This window comes from Glycine max, chromosome 17 (assembly GCF_000004515.6).
Source record: "Glycine max cultivar Williams 82 chromosome 17, Glycine_max_v4.0, whole genome shotgun sequence".
Taxonomy (NCBI): domain Eukaryota; kingdom Viridiplantae; phylum Streptophyta; class Magnoliopsida; order Fabales; family Fabaceae; genus Glycine; species Glycine max.
The window spans coordinates 7,624,888-7,646,288 of NC_038253.2; the positions used below are offsets into that span (position 1 = coordinate 7,624,888).

Sequence of the window (21,401 nt, forward strand, 5' to 3'; positions counted from 1 at the left end):
AACTGATTTAAATAGAAAAAAAATAAAAGAAGTATTAAATGGTTGACACCTAAAGAGAAAAAATGATATAAGAGAGAGAAGTAGTGTATATATAATAAGTAATACTGCGTCATTTAAAGAGAAAAAATAAAAAGTATCAAACAAGTTTTTTTTTTATTTTCATCAAGAATATTTCTCATTTGATAGTCAAAAATTATTTTTTTGAAGTGTAATTTTGTCTTTTCCAACAAATAAGTTTTTATAAAAAAAAAAATCGATATATATAAAACACAAGTATCTTTTACGAGAAACAATTCTGTTCGAATTGAATTAAATTATTGTAAAACATAAATTTCTAAATATTTAACTTAATTGCATATATTCAAACTCTAGATGACTAATTACACTCAGTAATAATAATAAGTGTTTTCAAACTTTTATTTATAGGGACTTATTCAAACAAACTAAGCATGGAGGAGGAACTGTTACATAGTACCAATAAATGGAGTTAGGTTAAATGATAGCACGAGCTAGGTAGACCCATTGTTGAGGGATCCTAGCCACACAAGTTGGGGATGGTATAGATTGAACAGCCATCTACATTACTTTGCCGACCTACATCCACATATTTTTAGGATCAAGGAGAGAAGGCCCTATTGGTTGACCCATAAAACTCTAACCATCAAGAATACCATACGATAGAATTTGTTTTTAATTAATATTACTGTTCTAATTCTAATGACGACCCTGTAGAGAAGATCCACACGTAAGTCCCATTCAACTTGACATCTCTCTTAAGGAATTGAAACGAGACAAAATTCACATGACCTGCAGAAGCCTCCATTGGCCTGGTCTGTTTAGCTACATATAATAGTCACCATCAAATTCAAACAATGAGCGTTTTCAAGATTGTATTTCAAAAATGGTCTCCTTTTTTCTTTTTTATTTCTATTGGCCAGAAGGGTTGAACATAAAATGGTTTAAGAGATATACAGGAAATTGGATTTGTTGCATTCACACAGTCATAAATCTGGACCGTTAAATGAAAATCAGACGATTCATATCTGATATATGAGTTAAAGTCTGATCTTTATCGGACGGTCAGCGTTAATAGACCTGAGATTAGCATAAAAACACGGTGGACTAATAATCACTATGTGGACGAATCATGGGTGCTTCTAGGAGTATGAGGGGGTGGGGTGGGACATGCTTTTGGAAAGCTTCTCCCTAACTTTACCTTCACGCTCACCATCATGCAACTATGACCTTTTGTCAATAGTGTTGTCCACTTGTTAATCTAAATTTTGTCTCAGCTTGCGAAGCCCTATTGTCCATACCAAGCTAAAAATATATGATGACAGTTTCAACACACTCTGCATGGTTTGTTCATGCAATTACCAACACCTCCGGTTTCAATTTTTTAATCGAGTTGGATTGATTGCCATCATTAGCATTTCCATTTATGTTGTAACCTTATCTTTTCAATAAGCCATTAACTAATTAATTAGACAGGAAACATAGATGAAATGAGAACATTCAAAACAATATTTTTTTTTATTTTTTTTTTTTATAAACCACAAGTATCCTAATCCTGTTCCAGTCTTGAGTGACAAACTCTCCCCCCGAGTATTTAATACTATTACGTATCCAAGACATACAAAACAATATTAGTGGAAAGGTTGGTTATTAATTTACTACTTTTAATCAGACATATATATTTGGTTTTACTACTTTTAAAGAGAAGCCTTCTTTCCCAGCATAGAAATGAAAGGAAACGAAGAAGGACAGAGGTAACGGTAGAAACCGTCAACATCAACATTAATGCAAGGTGAAAGGAATCAGGAGAATGAATGGTTGCTTTCATATTTTCTAGACCTTTCCTTTTCTACCAGAAATTACATTTCTCCCGCTATAAATGCGATTATGTTCACCTCTTCCCACATTATACAAAGTGTTCTTGATCAAGTATTCTGCCACCTGCAGCATCCCAAATCCCTCCTACATAACCATATTGAAGAATAGGATAAATATAGAATATAACAAAACTTAGACATGGTATAAAACTTTACTTCATATTTCCACTATTCTTTATCTTAGTTTTAAATTAGTATAGCTCTACTTTCATTAGTTGGTTTTAACATCACTGAGAAAACTGTTATAGGAAGAAGCACAGGTGCAGGTATGGGAAGGGTACGTAGATTGGAGGAACAAGCCAGCCATAAAAGGACATCATGGTGGCATGCTTGCTGCTTCCTTTGTTTTGGGTAAGTACTGTCTGACCACACTTTTCTTGTTTCTCTTGAGTTGTTGGTCACAATGTTATGATATATAGGTACGTAATTGGAAACCAATAAATCTTTTAGCTACATATATATAATTCTTTTAACTATATTTTTTTCTCTTTCACAAAATTGCTATATTGTTTTTGGTATGCATGCATAACATGTTTCCTAATTTTTCCCACATGGCAAATTAACCACAGCCGCGGAGGTATTGGAGAACCTAGCATTTCTTGCCAATGCAAGCAACCTTGTTTTATATCTGTCCAAGTTTATGCACTTTTCACCATCCACCTCTGCCAACATTGTCACTGACTTCATGGGAACAGCCTTCCTCCTTGCCATTCTTGGTGGATTTCTAGCTGATGCGTTTATCACCACTTACTCCATCTATCTCATAAGTGCTGTGATAGAATTCATGGTAAGTTACCATCATAATTAAGCTTCTATCTTTCCCTTTTAGTGTCAAAGTTAGTACACTAGCTTTGCAGGAAAAAAGCTTCAAAACTTCCAAATTATTCGGAATAAGTGTTTGAATTAACACTCACGTGTCAATAATAAAAAGTGAAAAAAGAAAAAGAGAAGCTAAATTTAGGGTGAAAAACCTTTTACCACCTATAGATTGTACTTCTAGGTAGATAATTACCCAAGAAGAGAGGAATCTCCACGGTAATCAATGATAATATTGATTACGGTCATGAGACAAACCACATGGTCAAGATTTTGATAGACTTTCACTTATGTACTACAGTACAAGTATCCCCACATGATGGGGCCCTTTTTCCATCCTCAACCAACTCAAAAATTAAAATAACAGAAGAGAAAGAAAGACAAAAGAAGCATGATCATTATTTATTGCGATTAGATGCCGGTCACAAAACTGGAAGCAAGGTTCAATCATGCTTAACCATGACATAATTAACCCAGGTTCTTTGAGTTAGCATACCACTATTCCTCAGTATAAAACAGTAAAACAAATGAACCTCAAATTGAACCAATTTTCAAAATAGTTTCATCATATCATATGAATGATTTATCAAACGTCAAAATAGCAACTTCACCAAAGAATAAGCATGCCATGAATAGATCAAATATGCTAACTTTTCACAAATAATTGAAGATCAAATAGAGGCATTTTCCTGCTGCAGTTATCAAGATTATAATTACAGATATATATTTTAAACGTGAAACTACTTGATGGAAACATCAGGGTTTATTAATGCTCACAATACAAGCTCACAAGCCATCACTGAAACCACCAAACTGCGTAATTGGAAACACCGACAGTCCATGCGATAAAATCCATGGTGGGGACGCAGTTATGCTGTTTGCAGGCCTCTATCTAGTGGCTCTGGGCGTTGGAGGTATAAAAGGTTCTCTTCCTCCTCATGGAGCTGAGCAGTTTGATGAGAACACTCCAGAGGGAAGGAAGCAGAGATCTTCATTTTTCAATTACTTTGTTTTCAGCCTGTCTTGTGGAGCATTAATTGCAGTAACTTTTGTGGTATGGATTGAAGACAACAAGGGATGGAAGTGGGGTTTAGTGGTCTCAACTGCATCAATACTTCTCTCCATTCCAGTTTTTCTTCTTGGCTCTCACAAGTACAGGACCAAGATTCCAGCAGGAAGCCCCATCACATCCATGTTCAAGGTATACTTAATTAAAATAAGTATTCATTTGCTCCTTATACTTGTCTCTTTTTTAAGTTTTAGTTCCTACTCACAAGAAAACTGTAATTTTTAATTCCTAATTAAGCATGCATAAAAGTTAAGTCTTGGTCTTAATTTCTGGCGGTATAGAATCACTATAGAAACTTTCTTACGAGGTGATAAACTGCTACAAAAAAAATGTTTAGGAGCTAATTATAAAACTTACTATTTTTGCTGTGTAGGAACTAAAACTTAAAATGAAAATTAAGTATAGGAACCAAACGAGTGCCTGTTCGGTTTGCAGTTGTAAACGTAGTAGCATGCATTCCAATACAAATTCAATGGATGGATAAAAGTGAAATGAAAGCAAAAGTTAGGGTCCTGTTAGCAGAATGACTTTTGTCTCTAACGTAATTTTGTAATGGATTTCCAAACATACTCTGAATCGTTTAAACAATTAAGTAACAACTACTAAAAAATATGGGGAGTTGACTAGTAAAATAAAATGCTAAAGAAATTTTGAATTTGCTGTGCTGAAGGTTCTTGTTGCAGCAATTTGCAACAACTGCAAAGCCAAGAATTCAAGCAATGCTGTCATAAGCATGACTACAGGTCCATCTCATGCAACTGAAAGGAAAGATGGAGAGGAACAAAGTAAGACTAGAAAAGAGGTTGTTCCAGGCCAAACTCTAACCGACAACCTTAAATTCCTCAACAAAGCAGTGATGGAACCAGCAGTTCACCCAATGTTAGAGTGCACAGTAAAGGAAGTGGAAGAGGTGAAGATTGTGGCAAGGATTCTTCCCATATTCATGTCCACCATAATGCTAAACTGTTGCCTAGCTCAGCTATCTACCTTCTCAGTTCAACAGTCAGCCACTATGAACACCATGCTTGGTTCCTTCAAGGTCCCACCAGCTTCTCTGCCTGTGTTCCCTGTCCTCTTCATCATGATCCTTGCACCACTCTACAACCACATCATTGTCCCATTTGCAAGAAAAGCAACCAAAACTGAAATGGGAATCACACACCTACAAAGAATAGGGACAGGCCTTTTCCTCTCCATCGTGGCAATGGCTGTGGCAGCATTGGTGGAAACTAAGAGAAAGAAAACTGCTACAAAGTTTGGTTTGTTGGACTCACCCAAAGTACCACTCCCCATAACATTCCTTTGGGTGGCATTGCAATATATCTTTCTTGGTTCCGCTGATCTATTCACTTTGGCCGGCATGATGGAGTTCTTCTTCACAGAGGCACCATGGAGCATGAGGTCTTTGGCCACAGCACTCTCATGGGCCTCACTGGCCATGGGGTACTTCCTCAGCACTGTTCTTGTGTCCACCATCAATAAGGTCACTGGTGCTTTTGGATCACACACGCCATGGCTCTTGGGTGCCAACTTGAACCATTATCACCTCGAGAGGTTTTACTGGTTGATGTGTGCGCTCAGTGGACTCAACTTCGTTCATTTTCTCTTCTGGGCTAATTCCTACAAATACAGATGTTCAACTAAGCCTGGATAAACTAGCTAGAACGTACAAACCTACGTACATATATACTTAATGCGTGTTTGGATATAATGCTAAAAGTATTTTTAAGAATTTTTCTGTTGAATTTTTATTTATATTTTTAGTAGAAAAACTCTTAAAAATACTTCTAACTATTATATCCAAATAGATTTTAATCATAGTTTGTGATTGGTACTAATAATGAAATGATAAGTGAGATAGAGTGACCCCTACCTACTCCATCCTCGTTTACCTATAACATGTCCATGAGCTACGTGCATAGACCAATATTGGTGCAACTATATATTAATTCCACTCTAGTAGTACTATTACTTGGTGCAGTGTATACCTAGTTGTAATTTTAAAGTAATCCATATATTGCCCATTATGAATATGATGATAAAATCAAATTTCATGATCCTAAATCTTAAATTCTTCTTTTGGATTTTCAATATTAAAGTATAATCGCTATATTTCGATATCTAATGATGATGTAAATGGAGTAATATAACTAATGTAAATTTAACATTTTCCTAAAAAAAAATGATGAAATGAAAAAAGAAAAACATATAAATATAAAAATGTTTATTATATATATATATATAAATATAAAAAATTTTTAATATCCATCCTAATTGATGTGCATTAGTAATTTACTATTTAATACAAAAAATTTAGACTAAAAAATCATTAAATATTTTTCTTTTCAAAAATTAACCCAAAGACATTATCGTACTTTATTATTTAACTTAAAAAAAATCTCTCTCTCTATATAAAAGAGAATCCTGGAAAATACATAGGAGAAAGAAAAAATGATTTTTTTTATTTTTAAATTAAATGATAAAATATCATAATATATATCCTTAAATTAAATTTTGAAAAACAAAACAACCAATAATTTTATAGTCCAATTAATTTTTTTTACATTAAATGTTAATGCACTCCAACTAGGTTAAATATTAGCATTTCCCATATATATATATATATATATATATATATATATATATATATTCAAATATTTTTTAAATAAAATTAAAATCCAAAATGATATATAACATCAACAAGAGATGTGTAGCTGATCACCATGTGGAAGTCATGCACGTATGATGCACAATATCACTTTTCATAAAATTTGTGATATTTAGATTTTTCAGTTTGTAACTATTTATTTCGTGAAAGATATTTCAAAAGAATGAGAATGATGCTCAAGGAATGCGATATCACCGCGAACGTGTGATACATAATTAAACTTCATGGACTGAGTACGAAAATAAAAGCATGAGAGTGATGGCATGGATTTCATTTTTCATTTATTACACATTCCATGTAAACTTAAAACTTTTAGCCTTTTATCTTTAATTTGAGATCACATTTGATCTTAAAGCAATTCTGAATTTATGAGTTGTTTGAGTAATACTTAAAGTTCTTCTATTAGATTTAGATTCTTAACTTCAACTGTGAATCATCAATTCACATAAAATTATTTCAGTTTAATTAAATCTTGAGTTTCAAATATGTAGTTGAGTTTTTTTATGAGTATGAAAATACAAAAGAAAAACAGAGAAAGAAAGCTAAGGCATAGGAAACAAGTTGCCCACAGCGTCAGCTTCCACAAAAGGACTAACAACACCAGCAATACAAAACTATACAAATGTTGCTGAAATGTGTTACTTTGTTAAATACTCGGAAGAAGAAGAAAAAGAGTTTTGTTGTTCAAAGAGTTGGCTCTAGGACAAAGTAATTAAAGCTTATGTTTTAGGTTCATTAGCAAAAAAATATTTCTTATTAGTACTTATAAAGTAAAAAAACTCGTATGTTGATAAAATGACACATAAATCAATAAAAAGGTCCAACACGTTTAAAATAAAAAAAAATCTTTTAAAATTTATTTTAGGTTTCGTTTATTTGGCTCGGGCTGGCTGGAGTTGATCAAAATAATTCTTATTTGAATTGAATTACATTCTTAAGGGATAGCCTTGCTTTTAAAAAAATGATAAAAAAGAATGAAAATAACAAATAATATTTTTTGGAAAATCAACCCCCAAAACAGATTTCAAATGAAGGGAAGGATCAAATTGAATCAAATTTAAAAGATTAGTGACTAAATTGATTTTTATAAAATATAAAGGATAAAACTGAATCTAAATGAAAATATAAAAGATTAAAAGTGTAAGTTAACAAATATATTCATATTTATTATATTTAAATTTTTTGAAAATTTAATACAATTATTATATCACTATTATTCCCTAGAGGTAAATAAACTCATTGTAGATTTTGAAGCCAACACTTACTCAATCAAACATAACACTCATCCTGCTCAACTAATAATCCAAATATATCTCATAATTTGGGATGAGACACAAATGATAAAAAAAAATTGTACATAGGAAAGAACATAAAAGTACAAAAAAAAGCTACTGACAAAGGGTAGAAATGCCGAATTTGTCAGCAAAAGAAGCATAAAGAAGTGGACTAGGACACAAGCTCCAAATCTATAAATGATGATTCGAGACGAATCTTTGTCTGGTAAGCCACTCAGCACACTGGTTCACTTCTTTGTACGTATGCTTGAGCCTGATCTCCCATGCAATGTGTAAGAATGCAATGTACAACGAAATATGTAATAATCTTTGTTAGTGTAATTACACATAATCTTAATATATTTAATGAATATTTTATATTTTATAGACAGATAATATAAACAAATCATATGTCAAATATACCTATCTAAAATTGCATAATATGTTAATTTCAGGTGTCTAAACATTTTCAATTAAAATTATAATTAATGATTTTTCTTAATTTTAATGTAATTATACTTAATATACAACTAAATATTTTAAAAATTAATTTTATTTTATACATACTTTTTTTATAAATTTTTTTAAAATTATATATATATATATATATATATATATATATATATACATATAAATATATATATACATATAAACCGTGTAAGATTTTAATTTTTTATCCTATGCTAGATATATCTCTCGTATTATTGTATTTAAAATTAATTTTATTCATGGCGTATGACTATCAATAATTTAAAAATAAATTATACACAAAAAATTAAACACAAATTCTCTTCCACTAAATAAATCATCACTCGCATGTAAATACTATATATCTTGTACCATCAATCCTATGCCTTACTTGCAGGATTTAAAATCTAGTTACGACTTACTAGTTATAACTTATAATTAACTAACTGCCTATCCAAGAGCTAAAATCTTTCATTTATCATTTATTAATTTCTTTTTTGGGGGCATAATTTATTTAAGCTTGTTAATAAATTTGTAAAATGATCACGTTGAGATGGCCGAGATGACTAAGTTGTATATTATACTAATCATGAATTCTTCCAAAAACATAGAAAAAAGCTATTATTCAAAGGCATTCCCAGCGCGCCAAGCGCATTATTCAATTGGCGCGTCTCTTTCACGCGGCAATTATTAAAGTCCATAACAGGCACTCTTCATGCCACCCCCGTCTTTATATGATATCATATACAGCAAGCGCCAAGACGCTAAACGCTCTCGGCCGTTAGTTACGAGGTCCTTTTCCGCTTGTCAGTATCAAACCCCCTTTTTTTTTTTATTTCATTTTCTTATTTTTTCGCATAAAAAATTTTCAGCAGCGAGAGATAAATTCCATGCCACTCTCTAAGCGGAACCTCCCTTCGATCTCCTTCGCTGTTGATGGTGGCTGCTGCCGGAACCTCCGCCGTGCATGGACGACGGCGATCCTTCCCTGTCCGATAAAGAGGAGGGGGAGAACGATGAGGAAGACACTCCGTTGTTGCGAGTTCCACTCGTCGATGCTCCTATACTCTTGTTCGTTTGCTTCCACAAGGCTTTTCGCTCCGAACTCGATCACCTTCGTCGCTTGGCGGAAACGGCGTCGTCGTTGGAGGACGAGCCGCGCCGTTGCCGACAAATAGTTCTTCAGCTTCAACGTAGGTTTCAGTTCCTCAAACTAGCTCATAAGTATCATTGTGCTGCGGAAGACGAGGTCAGTTTCAGTTATATCTACGCTCTGTTTATTTGGTTGCTAGGTAGTGTTTGGTTTAATTACACTTCATCCATTTGAAATGAAAGTTTCAAAACTTGGTGTGGGTCTCACACCACTACACTTTACTTTAATTCAAATATTTCACCTCTTTTCATCTCAATTCATTTTTCTTTAAACAGACCCTAAGTAAATCAGAGGAAATAACTATGGATATTAGTTATGAAAGTAGTTTAGTTTGTATTGTAATTAATAATAAGTAATAACGGAAGGATCAAGAATTGAATGCTATTGTTTGAGCCATTTTGTGATTACAAATGACGCAGGGAAGAGCATAGATGATTATAATTTGTTTGTAAGCCATGTGATCTTATGTTAGTTTGAGGAATTTTGAACTTCAAGGTTGCATGATTTCAAACTTCATATCTAATTCTGCTTCGTCTGATTTGTGTTGATGAACTGTCGCTTAATTACAAATTTCATCATTATTTGTATCTTAACCTGCTTGGTTCTTATATCCTAAACCCCTTATTCCTTGGTTTTGGTATTTTTTTATATTTTATGAATTTTATGTTTTCATGGTGCAATGTAGAATGAAAGAAAAAAAAAAACAAATGGACACTCCAATGCTGTATGACACCTATAGAGAGATTGAGAGAGAAATTTAGGTATGGTAGGTGATAAGAAAGGATGAAAATAAATGGACACCCAATGCTAAAAGAGTGAGAGAGAGGGGGGCGGGAGGTCTGAGTATCATTGCTTGATAGGAAAACAAAGATAAAGATGAGAGCTATGGTATTTGAACATCCATTTTTTTCAAACACCTATCTAGCTGGGTTTTATTTTATGTGTTTGGAGTAAAGTATTAAAGTGGGTGGTAGTAGAATCTAGTTATTATCAGGGCTGAATTTGAGGGGTACTTGACCTTTCTAAATTTGTTGATTATTGAAGTATCAGATGAATCGGGATGGTGATTTAGTGGGCCGAGATAGTTTGTTTGGATTTGGGATTAGAGTGTGGCTGGTGGGGTGTGAATTTCTTGGGTTGATTGAAGGTGGTTCATTATTGTTTGTTATTATGCGGAAGGCGTTATGTACGATGGGCTTCAAGTTTTATTTCAGGAAACGGTTCTCACATGGAGACATGTTTCTTTTGTTAAGGATGTGTGATATAGTAATGCTGTGAGAAAGTCCTTATAAATGACTATCTGTCCCTTTCGTTTGTGGTATATATAGGCAGGGTTGCCTCATAGTCTTAGGCATAGATGTCTAATGTATTTCTCTGGTTATTAAAAATTTATATGCATTATCATACTACATGTAAGGTAACTAGAGGGCGGGTCGTATGTTGTGTAGGTTTTAATGGATCTATGGGTTGTAATAGTTTAGGGTATCCCTTGTACCCTTTTTTTAATATATATCTTTTATTTGCTGATCTAAAAAAAACTAATCTTGACAATACACTTGGCTTGATTCTAGTCCTATTCAATCATCACTTTAAAGTTAAAACTAACAAATGTATGGAATGAACTGAGAGAAATACCATTGATGCCTCAAAAGAGGAGTATACTGTCGTCTTTCTCTCTTTACATTTTTCAAATATTTGTGTTCATGTCTGTAAGTGCATGTTTGGAGCTAAGATGCCTCTGTCTGTGACAACTGACAAGGAGCATGTGTATGGTGATTGTTATCCATTCAAAGTTTGCACTTTTGAATATCACTTCAAAACTTTTTTGGCAGGTTATCTTCCTTGCACTGGATACACATGTGAAAAATGTAATCTGTACATATTCCCTTGAACATAGAAGCACGAATGGCCTTTTTGGTTCTGTTTTTCATTTCTTGGATGAGCTGATGGTTCCTAAAGAGAATATTTCCAAGCTGTTTCAAGAACTTGTGTACTGCATTGGCATCTTGCAAACCTCCATCTACCAACATATGCTGAAAGAAGAAGAGCAGGTGGTTGTTTGCACTTATTGTGATTCATGAAAATATACTCTAGTTACATTAAATGTTCTTTCCTCATTTCTTTTACAGACACAAATGCATTCATAATCATGTGGTTAATTTGTTTTGCTTGCATTGGTTTATTTCCTATTAATATGAACCTATCGTGAAAAATACATGCTTCATTAAATACAATTTAAACACATTCCATTAATTTGTTGACATCAACATTGCATATAAGACATTTTTTTATTTTGTATAATGTATTTTATTCTTTGGCTCCATGTTTCTTATGGGATACAGATCATGATGTTGAAATCAACTGTAATAGAAAGTTAGGAGCTATCTTCTAAGGAATGTGTATGACAACATTTTTTATCTTGTTAAAAAATAAATAAATTAACTGCCATCTCTTTACTGCATTAATGCAAAAGCTTACTATATTAAAGATTCCCTTCTATAAGTTTAGCATAAATACGTACTCTTTTGAGGTTGGTATGGGAGGATTTTATAGTGATCTAGTGTATTTTATTAGATGATGAAATAAGGTATTCCAGAGAAACTGCATATTGCACGTACCCTCTAATTAATTTGTAAAGTGAATGTATTAAGTAAAGAAGCTAATAAAGGACCGCCAACACAACTAATTATTCATTTATTTATCATAACTATAAAAACTTCGTACCCCATTGCCCAGAGGCTCTTCGCTATGCGAAGGTATGGGGGAGGGATGTTGTACGCAGCCTTACCCTTGCATATGCAAAGAGGCTGTTTCCGGATTCGAACCCATGACCAACAAGTCACCAAGGCACAACTTTATTTATCATAACTATAACTGATTAATATTATAACATTTGCTATATAAGAACAAACCTAAAGTAGTATGCTAAAGATGTTGGGATGTCTAACTCTCACTCAAAAGATGAATTTTAATGTCTTACATATGTGCAGAGAAGGCAACACTTGTACAGATAGACTTGCCTTCCATGGTCGTAGTGTACAGAATTTTGTTTGGTGGGATTCTCTTGGTCATTTCATTAGGGAAGACTTTTTTAGAAATGAGGTTGGGCCTTCCCAACTACAGGCTCTCTTAGTGTTGGGATTTCTCTCTTGGGTTTTGGTTGATGTCCCCCTATGCTTGTTAATCTTTTCCTTTTTCTATATATATATATATATATATATATATATATATATATATATATATATATATTTGTGGTGCGGCATAGTTGAGGTAGGGGTAGGGGTGCCAATGTTGTTAGGATGTCTCCCCTACCTTGTTACCTTTGCTCACCCCTTTACTTAAAAATAAAAGTAGTATGCTAACAAATCTTGATTTGTACTGATAAATACACTTAAAGAAAACAACCAAAAAATATAGGGTAAAATGCAAAAAACCCTGTTTTCAACTATAGGACATGTGCAATTTATAAAGGGGTCAAACCCTGTCCATCTTTACCAAATGTTAGTGTTCAATAAAACCCCTCGCCCAGAGAACCTTAATCTGACTAATGGATAAACTGCAAAGATCTTTTAATTGAGCGATTGAGTCAAGTGCGGTTTTCCCTGACTTTTGAAAAGGATAAAAAACTTATTCTTTCTTACTGAATGTGCAAGAAAAAACCCTATGTCAAATGGACATTAATCTGACTAATGAAAATGGTCATGTGGGTGTCAATTATAACTTGCTATTTGGCTTGTTGTACCTTTATCTTAGATGCATGGTTAAATTTAGTTTTGCAGCAATTATTTGCTTGTTCATATGCTTTGTTAATGGCAATTATCTGTTAACAAGATACGAACCATTAAGTTCATTCTAGTATAAGGAAATGTACGATGGGAGGTAAAATAAGACAACAAGCAATACTTATAAATTTGTGCACTGCTGCAGGTTTTTCCCCTGTTGATCCAGAAATTATCTAACAAAGAACAGGCCTCACTTGTGTGGCAATTCATATGTAGTGTTCCTATAATGTTGCTGGAGGAAGTTTTGCCATGGATGGTATCCTTCCTTTCTGCAAACAAACAATCAGAAGTTACCCAGTGTTTAAATGAAATTGCACCAATGGAAAAGGCAATGCAAGAGGTAGGCAACAGTTTAGCATTTAATATGTTTTAATAAACTTCCTACTTTTTACTAATTCAGATATCATTGTGAAGGTTTTGGTTTCTTGGCTTAGAAGCAGCAAACAAACCTGTACCGAGACCTGTTTTCAGAGTGGAGAATTTCAAGGTGTTGATGGATTCCTACATATAGAAAGATCACTAGAGCTGAGTTATTGTAATAGGAACTCCGAAGAAATTTCAAGTCCAATGAAAGTGAATGGCAAAGAAATAGAAGATGGAGCCAACCAGGTTAATGTCCTTCATCTTTGGCATAATGCCATCAAGAAAGATTTGAAAGATATTCTGGAAGAACTTCATCTGCTAAGAAAATCCAGCTGTTTTCAGAATTTAGACTCGATACTTATCCAACTAAAATTCTTTGCAGATGTCCTCATCTTCTACAGGTAGTGCTTCTAACCATTTCTTTTTTGGTGTGTGGAATCTGACTAATTTGTTTGATGTTATTTGCTGAATTTCCTGAAGGCATATGCTTCTCTTCTATCTAAAAATCTTATTATTGTTGTTCACAATCATCTAATTTCTTAATGTAACTTCCTTATTACAGTGATGCTCAGAAGAAATTCTTTCATCCTGTACTGAATAAACATGCTTATGGTTGGTTGTCCAAGTCCATTGAACAATTTCTTGGTGAAAGTAACATTGAAGATATACAACAATTGCTATTCTATAACTCAGAAAGTGGAATACTTTTGAGCAAATTCATAGAGAAGCTTTGCCAAACACTTGAATCATTTGTATCAGGAGTCAACAAACAATTTGCTTTTCAAGAAAATGAGGTATTATATTTAAATCACTACTTGTTTGTTTTACCAAGGAAGTCAGGGAATAAATATTAGTAATATATGGGAATGGTCCTTAACCTTTCAGTTTATCCTCATACGCAACAGTTTAATAAAATATCCTAATATTGTGCTTTTGAAACTATTCTAAACTGTAAGAGTGTTATCAATATAATAATGCAGCAAGTAGATCAACCTACTCACTTATTCAAACACGTTAATGTATGATTTTTTTAAAGGAAAACACATTTATATATGATGTTCTTCATAGAATGAAATGTTTCTTACCTTGAGTGAATAGAAGACCAATAAGTGAGAAAAAAAAATCTCTATTTTCTGAGAAAAGTTCAATTTATGACTTCCATATTTATCAACAAATTAGTTTCCTACATGAGAGGGATTCTACATGCTAACATATCAAATGCTTACCATTTTGGAATCCTTACTTATTTTTTATCAGGTATTTCCTATCTTTAGAAAGAACTGCAGAAATGGAATGCAAGAGAGACTTCTAAGCTTGAGCCTATATATGATGCCTCTTGGGTTACTAAGATGTGTTATAACCTGGTTTTCAGTTCGCTTGTCTGAAAAAGAGTCTAGCTCCATTCTCTATTGCATAAAGAAAGGAAATAATTCTGTCTGTAAAGCTTTTTCATCACTGTTACATGAGTGGTTCCGCATTGGTTATTCAGGTAAAACCTCTATTGAAAAATTCAGACAAGAACTGCAACATATGTTTAAAAGAAGATGCTCTCTTTTACCCGAACAAATTAAGGAAGCTCATGAATTTTCTTTCTTAAATTCTGAGAAGCAGCCTCATAAAGTCTCTGGCCAGAATTGTTTGTCCTATTCCTCCTCCTCTGGATCCAATAATGTAAACAAGTATGAGACACCATACTCCACAGGAATTAATCTGCATATATTTTTTCCTTCCACAGTTGCGAAGTTACATCAGCATCCTACATTACATGCAGAAGAACGTTCTTCTATTTCTTTTCTTGATGATCCGAAACCAATTGACCTAATATTTTTCTTTCACAAAGCTATCAAGAAAGATTTGGAGTACCTAGTTCTTGGCTCAACTCAGTTAGAAAAAAATGATAAGTTGCTTATGGATTTCCATAAACGATTCCATCTCATATATTTTCTTCATCAAATCCATAGTGATGCAGAAGATGAGATAGTGTTTCCAGCCATGGAGGCAAGGGGTAAACTTAAAAACATTAGCCATGCTTATACCTTTGATCACAAACATGAAGTTGATCACTTCAATAAAATATCTCACATCCTTGATAAGATGTCTGGGTTACATCTTTCTGTTTCTACAATTGATCCAAATGTCAAGGAGAAGGGAATTCTAAGGTATCACCATTTATGCAGGAAGCTGCAAGAAATGTGCAAATCAATGCATAAGTCACTTTCTGATCACATAAACCGTGAGGAAATAGAAATTTGGCCTATAATTAGAAAATTCTTCTCAAACCATGAGCAAGGGAGGATCATTGGATGCATGCTTGGAAGAATAAGAGCAGAGATATTGCAAGATATGATACCTTGGCTAATGGCATCTTTAACACAGGAAGAACAACATGTTTTGATGTTCTTATGGTCCATGGCTACTAAAAATACAATGTTTGATGAATGGTTAGGTGAATGGTGGGATGGGTACAGTTTAACCAAGGTAACAGAGGGGTCAAATGTTGCCCCTCTCCAGCCTGTTGAGCCACTGGAGATTATATCCAAATATTTATCTGAAGAAATTCTGGATGAATTACAAGAAGAATCATCTGCCAACAAAAGCATAAATTTTTTGCAGAAGGATCATAATGGTGATAATGTTGTGCTGTCTAACTACAACTTTGATGATAAAGTTAAGGTTCATAATGCAGAACAAAATAATAATCAATGTTCGAAACTCACAAATCAATTTCATGATCATAACAAACATGCTTGCAATGAAGTAACAAATATCATAAATCCTGTAAACAATGAAGGTAAGTATTCTCAACTTTGTGACAAGTCTGGGCGTTATGACCGACTTTTGAAATTGAGTCAAGATGATTTGGAGACGGTGATAAGAAGGGTGTCTCGTGACTCTTGCTTGGATCCTCAGAAAAAGTCATACATAATACAGAACCTACTAATGAGGTTGGTCTTACTTGTGATTTTTCTTGAGGTTTTTGTTAAAAAACCATTACCATGCCTTCACTTAGCGTCTGAAGCTTATGGGAGAGTTGGTTCACGACATGTTAGAACCTCTATAACCAACTATTCATTGCCTTCACCTAACAACTTAAGCTTTTGAGAGAGTTGTTTTAAACTTTCATTTCATCTCCAATTTTGAGTAACAATTTAGTAGTATTCCTTAGTTGATTTTATTTGTCAGTTTTAGTGTGATAAACAATTAATTGCAATTATACTTGGAGATTTTTAGTGCATGTTTTGATTAGCATATTTTCCTTTTTTTTAAAAAGATTATAATAAAAATGTGGAGTTTTAAATTGCAAGATTTTTTTTAACATGTAAAATAAGCTAATTCTGACATTCACTAATGGCAGGGTTATGCAAGTTTGCTTGGTTTTCCTGACCATTAATTTTTGGAATGGACTAAACTTATTCTACTCCTTGAGAATCAAATGATGCATTGCATAGTTGATTCTGAAATCCTGTGGATTTTAAGTGAGATATTGTAACAACAATGAGAGAATATTGATATTTATATTTGTAGGAATTTGGCATAAAAAGATTTAAGCAGACAGTATATTCCTGCTTAAGTAAATACATCGAAATATGATGAGAGCTTCATAGCAGCTTTCAGTAATTTATTTCAAGCAATAAGTTCACACTTGTAGAGTTTAACATTACTTTCCACGTAATTTCAGTCGTTGGATTATTAGGCAGCAGATCTCTTCTACAGAAGCCAATATAAAAAATGATGAACTGGAATTTCCTGGGAAACATCCATCTTACAGGGACCCTCTCAAACTAATCTACGGTTGTAAACACTACAAGAGGAACTGTAAGCTTTTTGCTCCTTGTTGCAACCAACTTCATACCTGCATACATTGCCATAATGAGGAATCAGATCATTCAGTTGACAGGTAAGAATACCATATGTTCAATTTATGTTTTTTTCAATAGAGAACTTCTATTTTGATCTTTGTCCAATTGCCAAAATATGTATAGAAAATCTATTACAAAGATGATGTGTATGAAGTGCTTAGTGATTCAACCAATCAGTGCCACATGCTCAACAATTTCATGTAATTTATCGATGGCAAAATATTACTGCAGGATCTGCAAATTATTTGATGATGAAAGGTAATGTAGCTTAATTAGTGTCTTTATAAACTTTACCTTAGAGAAACTTTCAATCGGTGGATTCTGTAAAGATACCCATCCCATAGAACATTTGTTTGTTAGATTTTGAGAATAGTGTGTCCAGGATTGCTCACTAATATCTTATTTATGGTATAAATACAATTAGTTAAAGAGATAATTAGAGTCAATCAATATTGGAAAAAACCCAAGTCCCAAATTGGTTAGAGATAATGTCAAAATTGAATATATAAATGGGAGACAACCTTCACCCTATGAACTAGCTTTTGAGGTTGAGTTAGACTCAAGCCCACATTCTAAGAATCAAGGAGCCAATAACTAACAAATTGACATCAACAAACGTAACAATGATATTCATTGGTGAACTGGTTTAACTATAAGAATGATTTTGATTTCCATTAGCATCGATAGGCTAACCTCTCTCTACACAGACAGTCAACACACACCACACCAAAGCATCATTAAATTATATGCTAACTCCTAAGCATAGTAAACACGGTATCTTAATGTTTCTCTACTAAAGGAAGACAGGTTTTTTTGTTACCTTCCAAAAAATATTTCATGAATATGATAATGATAATAATAATGGGCCCTAGCTGTGCTATATTTCAAGTTCTCAATGAAAATGATCAAGTGCATGAAGGTTAATAGTCGTGCTTGTCAGTTGTCACCTTAACTAGCTATGCTAAACTTTCAAATTGTTACTGTAGTTCTTTTATTATTTAAACAAAGCCTATTATTGCTAATCTAAATCTCTTACTTCTGAAATGCTCATCAGGGAAATTTACCATTGTCCTTACTGTAACCTGTGCCGAGTTGGAAAGGGTTTGGGTGTAGACTACTTTCACTGTATGAATTGCAATGCTTGTATGTCTCGTTCTCTTATGACACATACATGCAGGGAGAAACATTTAGAGGACAACTGTCCAATTTGTCATGAATATATCTTCACATCCTGCTCTCCGGTAAAAGCCCTCCCATGTGGTCATGTAATGCACTCAACATGTTTTCAGGTACTTCCTTATATTTATTTCCTTCACAAATATCCAGAAAATACAGAAACAACTTTGGTAGCATTTGTGATGGTACTTTCAGGAATATACCTGCTTTAATTATACCTGCCCAATATGTAGCAAGTCACTTGGAGACATGCAGGTCAGTTATTATTTAATGTTATTATGTATCTTATATCAAGATATGTTGTTCATACTGATGATAACACATTTGCCATTGAATTTCACATTACTTACATGCACTGGAGAATTACGAGAAGCTTTCTTGTCTTCTGATGATTGTTTACAAAAGCTGATAAAGTACAACTTTAGGGGTTGCTAGTTACTACATAAGTTACGCCATAGTTCTAATGACCAGCCGTCAATATTAAAATCTATAAAAGCGACTAGGGAATTCTACAGGGCAACATTAAATTTTTTTCACTTTGCATGATTTCTGTTTCAATTACTCTATCATTGTCTTGTCTCGTCATTTTACATAAGGTTATATTTGCTTATCCGAATTAGCTGAGGGGTTAAGCTGGTTTTTGAATTTTGTTATCAGTACACCATTGTCTTTGAAGTGATCATCTCTCTTAAACCATCAGAATGACTTGCAGGTATATTTTAGGATGTTAGATGCGTTGTTGGCTGAAGAGAGAATTTCTGATGAGATTTCTAGTCAAACTCAGGTTTGTCAACTATATTTCTTATTTCTGATGCGTTGTTGTATGTTTTTTCAAAATGCATACTCTGATGGATCCTGTAATAGTTGCAGGTTTTATTATGTAATGATTGTGAAAAGAAAGGAGAGACCCCCTTCCACTGGCTCTACCACAAATGCCCTAGTTGTGGTTCCTACAACACTAGAGTTCTATGATTCTTCCATTGAGAGCATAAAGTTGCTTCTTCCTTGCTTCTTTGTATTTAAACACTAGGTTGTAAAACATTTGATGTTTATCTGTATTGCTTGTGCCAAAATAATCATTCTAATTTAAAAATATCTTCTCGTCCATGGCATTTTATTGATCTTGCATTGCAAAATATTAGAATCATCATTGCATCTTCAGTCTGAAAAACGTGAAAAATGCCATTCGTGACAACTTTCTACACGTAGACATTTGTTGCCCACTTTGTTTTTAATAGTACTCAGCTGACTCTTTAAATGCAAGAGTGTGGATAACGCCATAATATTTTAGCTTCCTATTCGTTGTATTGGTTTTGTTCTATCTTTGCCTAGAATAAGAAGTTATAAGGTATACTGGACAACTGATGAATATAGGTGAGTTAAGATTATAATAATAATAATAATAATAATAATAATAATAATAATAATAATAATATATTATTATTATTATTATTAATTTGACTAACTAAGTAAGATTATTTTAAATTAAGATAAGAATATTATTTTGAAATGCATATTTAAAATAAATAATATAATTAATATATTTATGTTTGAGATGATAATATTTTAAAAATAACTTTTATTTCTTTGAAGTTGTTGACATTACCAACTATATTAATCAAAAACTTAATAGAAATTAGCATTTTGGATCCTAAAACTACAAGTACTTGTATAAACATGAAGACAAAGAATTAGGAAAGGCACCACAAGATAATAATCTTTATTAAAAAATTAATTTCTTTAAGTGACGAATTCAATTTTGAAGAAGAAAATAAGAAATATTATGACAAGATTGTAGGAAATATTTTACGGTAAATAAGTTTTTTTAGTAATTTCTCATTAGTTTTTAATATTTTTTGAAATGTTAGTTAAAGTAGATTTTTTAATATCAGTTTCTAACTTTCATTCATTTTAGATAAATTATAATTTTATTATTTTTCAGTTACTTCAATCATTAGTTTCATCAGACACTTACTAATTTAATAAATTAATCTTTTCAATTTTTAACTAATTTTTCAACTTCCAATTATATTTATAACTTCCCGTTAACATTTCGGTTAATTCTACCACATATAATCAAAATCTAATCATAATTTCAACTATTACTTTTTATTTCTCTCCATGTTTATTTTAAATATAATAATTAATCATATATTCAGCAACTATTTATTTTTGCCCAATACTAACTAATAATTTAAAGTTGTTATCCTTTTATGATACATGATTGATATCTTGCACAAATTTTTTATTATTTTTAGTTCATAATTTCTAATTCAATTTTTAAAAAAAAATTATATGCTAAAAAATTAAAATATTTTAACACATTATTGACAAATTAACATATAGTTGTGCTTGACACATGACACTTGATTTATGTTTTAATTTAAAATATATAGTTGAAAATGTTATTCCATAAAGTATTTTGTTTTATTTTTTTTATTGTAGTTAGAAATTCTTACGTTAGATTGATCGAAGTATTATTTTATAATAATTATTTAAATTACCACCTTACCTAATTTATATAAAAAAATCTCATTTATTATTTTTTAAAGATTATAGTGTATCATATATGTAATCAAATATATATCTATAATAAATAAAAATAATTAATAATTAAAAATATTATATTTTTTTTATCCTGGTTTATTAAGGAAAAGAGATGCTAACTAATTGAATTTGACCGGAAAAAAAAAAGCTCAATCAATAATTATTTCTACTAATAATCAAACTCAAAAAATACTTAAATAATTTGATCTTAATTTAACATATTAATTATTTGTGTCCAATTATTTGATTAAAATATTATACTTTATAATTCATGATTAAAATAAATTAAAAATTATAAAAAATTCATAATACATGAAAATTATATTTAAAATA

General features: G+C 32.3%; 2 protein-coding genes across 5 annotated transcripts; both read left to right on the plus strand.

Annotated features, from left to right (window-relative positions):
* Positions 1 to 1,922: 1,922 nt before the first annotated feature.
* On the plus strand, positions 1,923 to 5,796 carry LOC100802175 (protein NRT1/ PTR FAMILY 4.6). The gene is made up of 5 exons (XM_006600606.3): positions 1,923 to 2,034; positions 2,141 to 2,243; positions 2,462 to 2,679; positions 3,469 to 3,909; positions 4,448 to 5,796. The coding sequence occupies exons 1-5, from the start codon at positions 2,032 to 2,034 to the stop codon at positions 5,429 to 5,431; spliced, it is 1,749 nt and encodes a 582-aa protein (XP_006600669.1). The 5' UTR covers positions 1,923 to 2,031; the 3' UTR covers positions 5,432 to 5,796.
* Positions 5,797 to 8,994: 3,198 nt separating this feature from the next.
* On the plus strand, positions 8,995 to 19,638 carry LOC100802706 (hemerythrin/HHE Fe-binding domain-containing E3 ligase-like). Of its 4 annotated transcripts, none has more exons than XM_006600607.4 (12): positions 8,999 to 9,436; positions 11,173 to 11,391; positions 13,268 to 13,462; positions 13,537 to 13,886; positions 14,048 to 14,279; positions 14,743 to 16,430; positions 17,165 to 17,383; positions 17,469 to 17,603; positions 18,400 to 18,634; positions 18,717 to 18,776; positions 19,234 to 19,305; positions 19,386 to 19,638. In XM_006600607.4, the coding sequence occupies exons 1-12, from the start codon at positions 9,155 to 9,157 to the stop codon at positions 19,491 to 19,493; spliced, it is 3,795 nt and encodes a 1,264-aa protein (XP_006600670.1). In that variant the 5' UTR covers positions 8,999 to 9,154; the 3' UTR covers positions 19,494 to 19,638. The 4 variants fall into 4 exon arrangements, with proteins under 4 accessions (XP_006600672.1, XP_006600670.1, XP_006600673.1 ...); XM_003550720.4 differs by having other exon boundaries at positions 9,003 to 9,436; positions 19,392 to 19,638; XM_006600609.4 differs by lacking the exon at positions 17,469 to 17,603 and having other exon boundaries at positions 8,995 to 9,436.
* Positions 19,639 to 21,401: the final 1,763 nt, after the last annotated feature.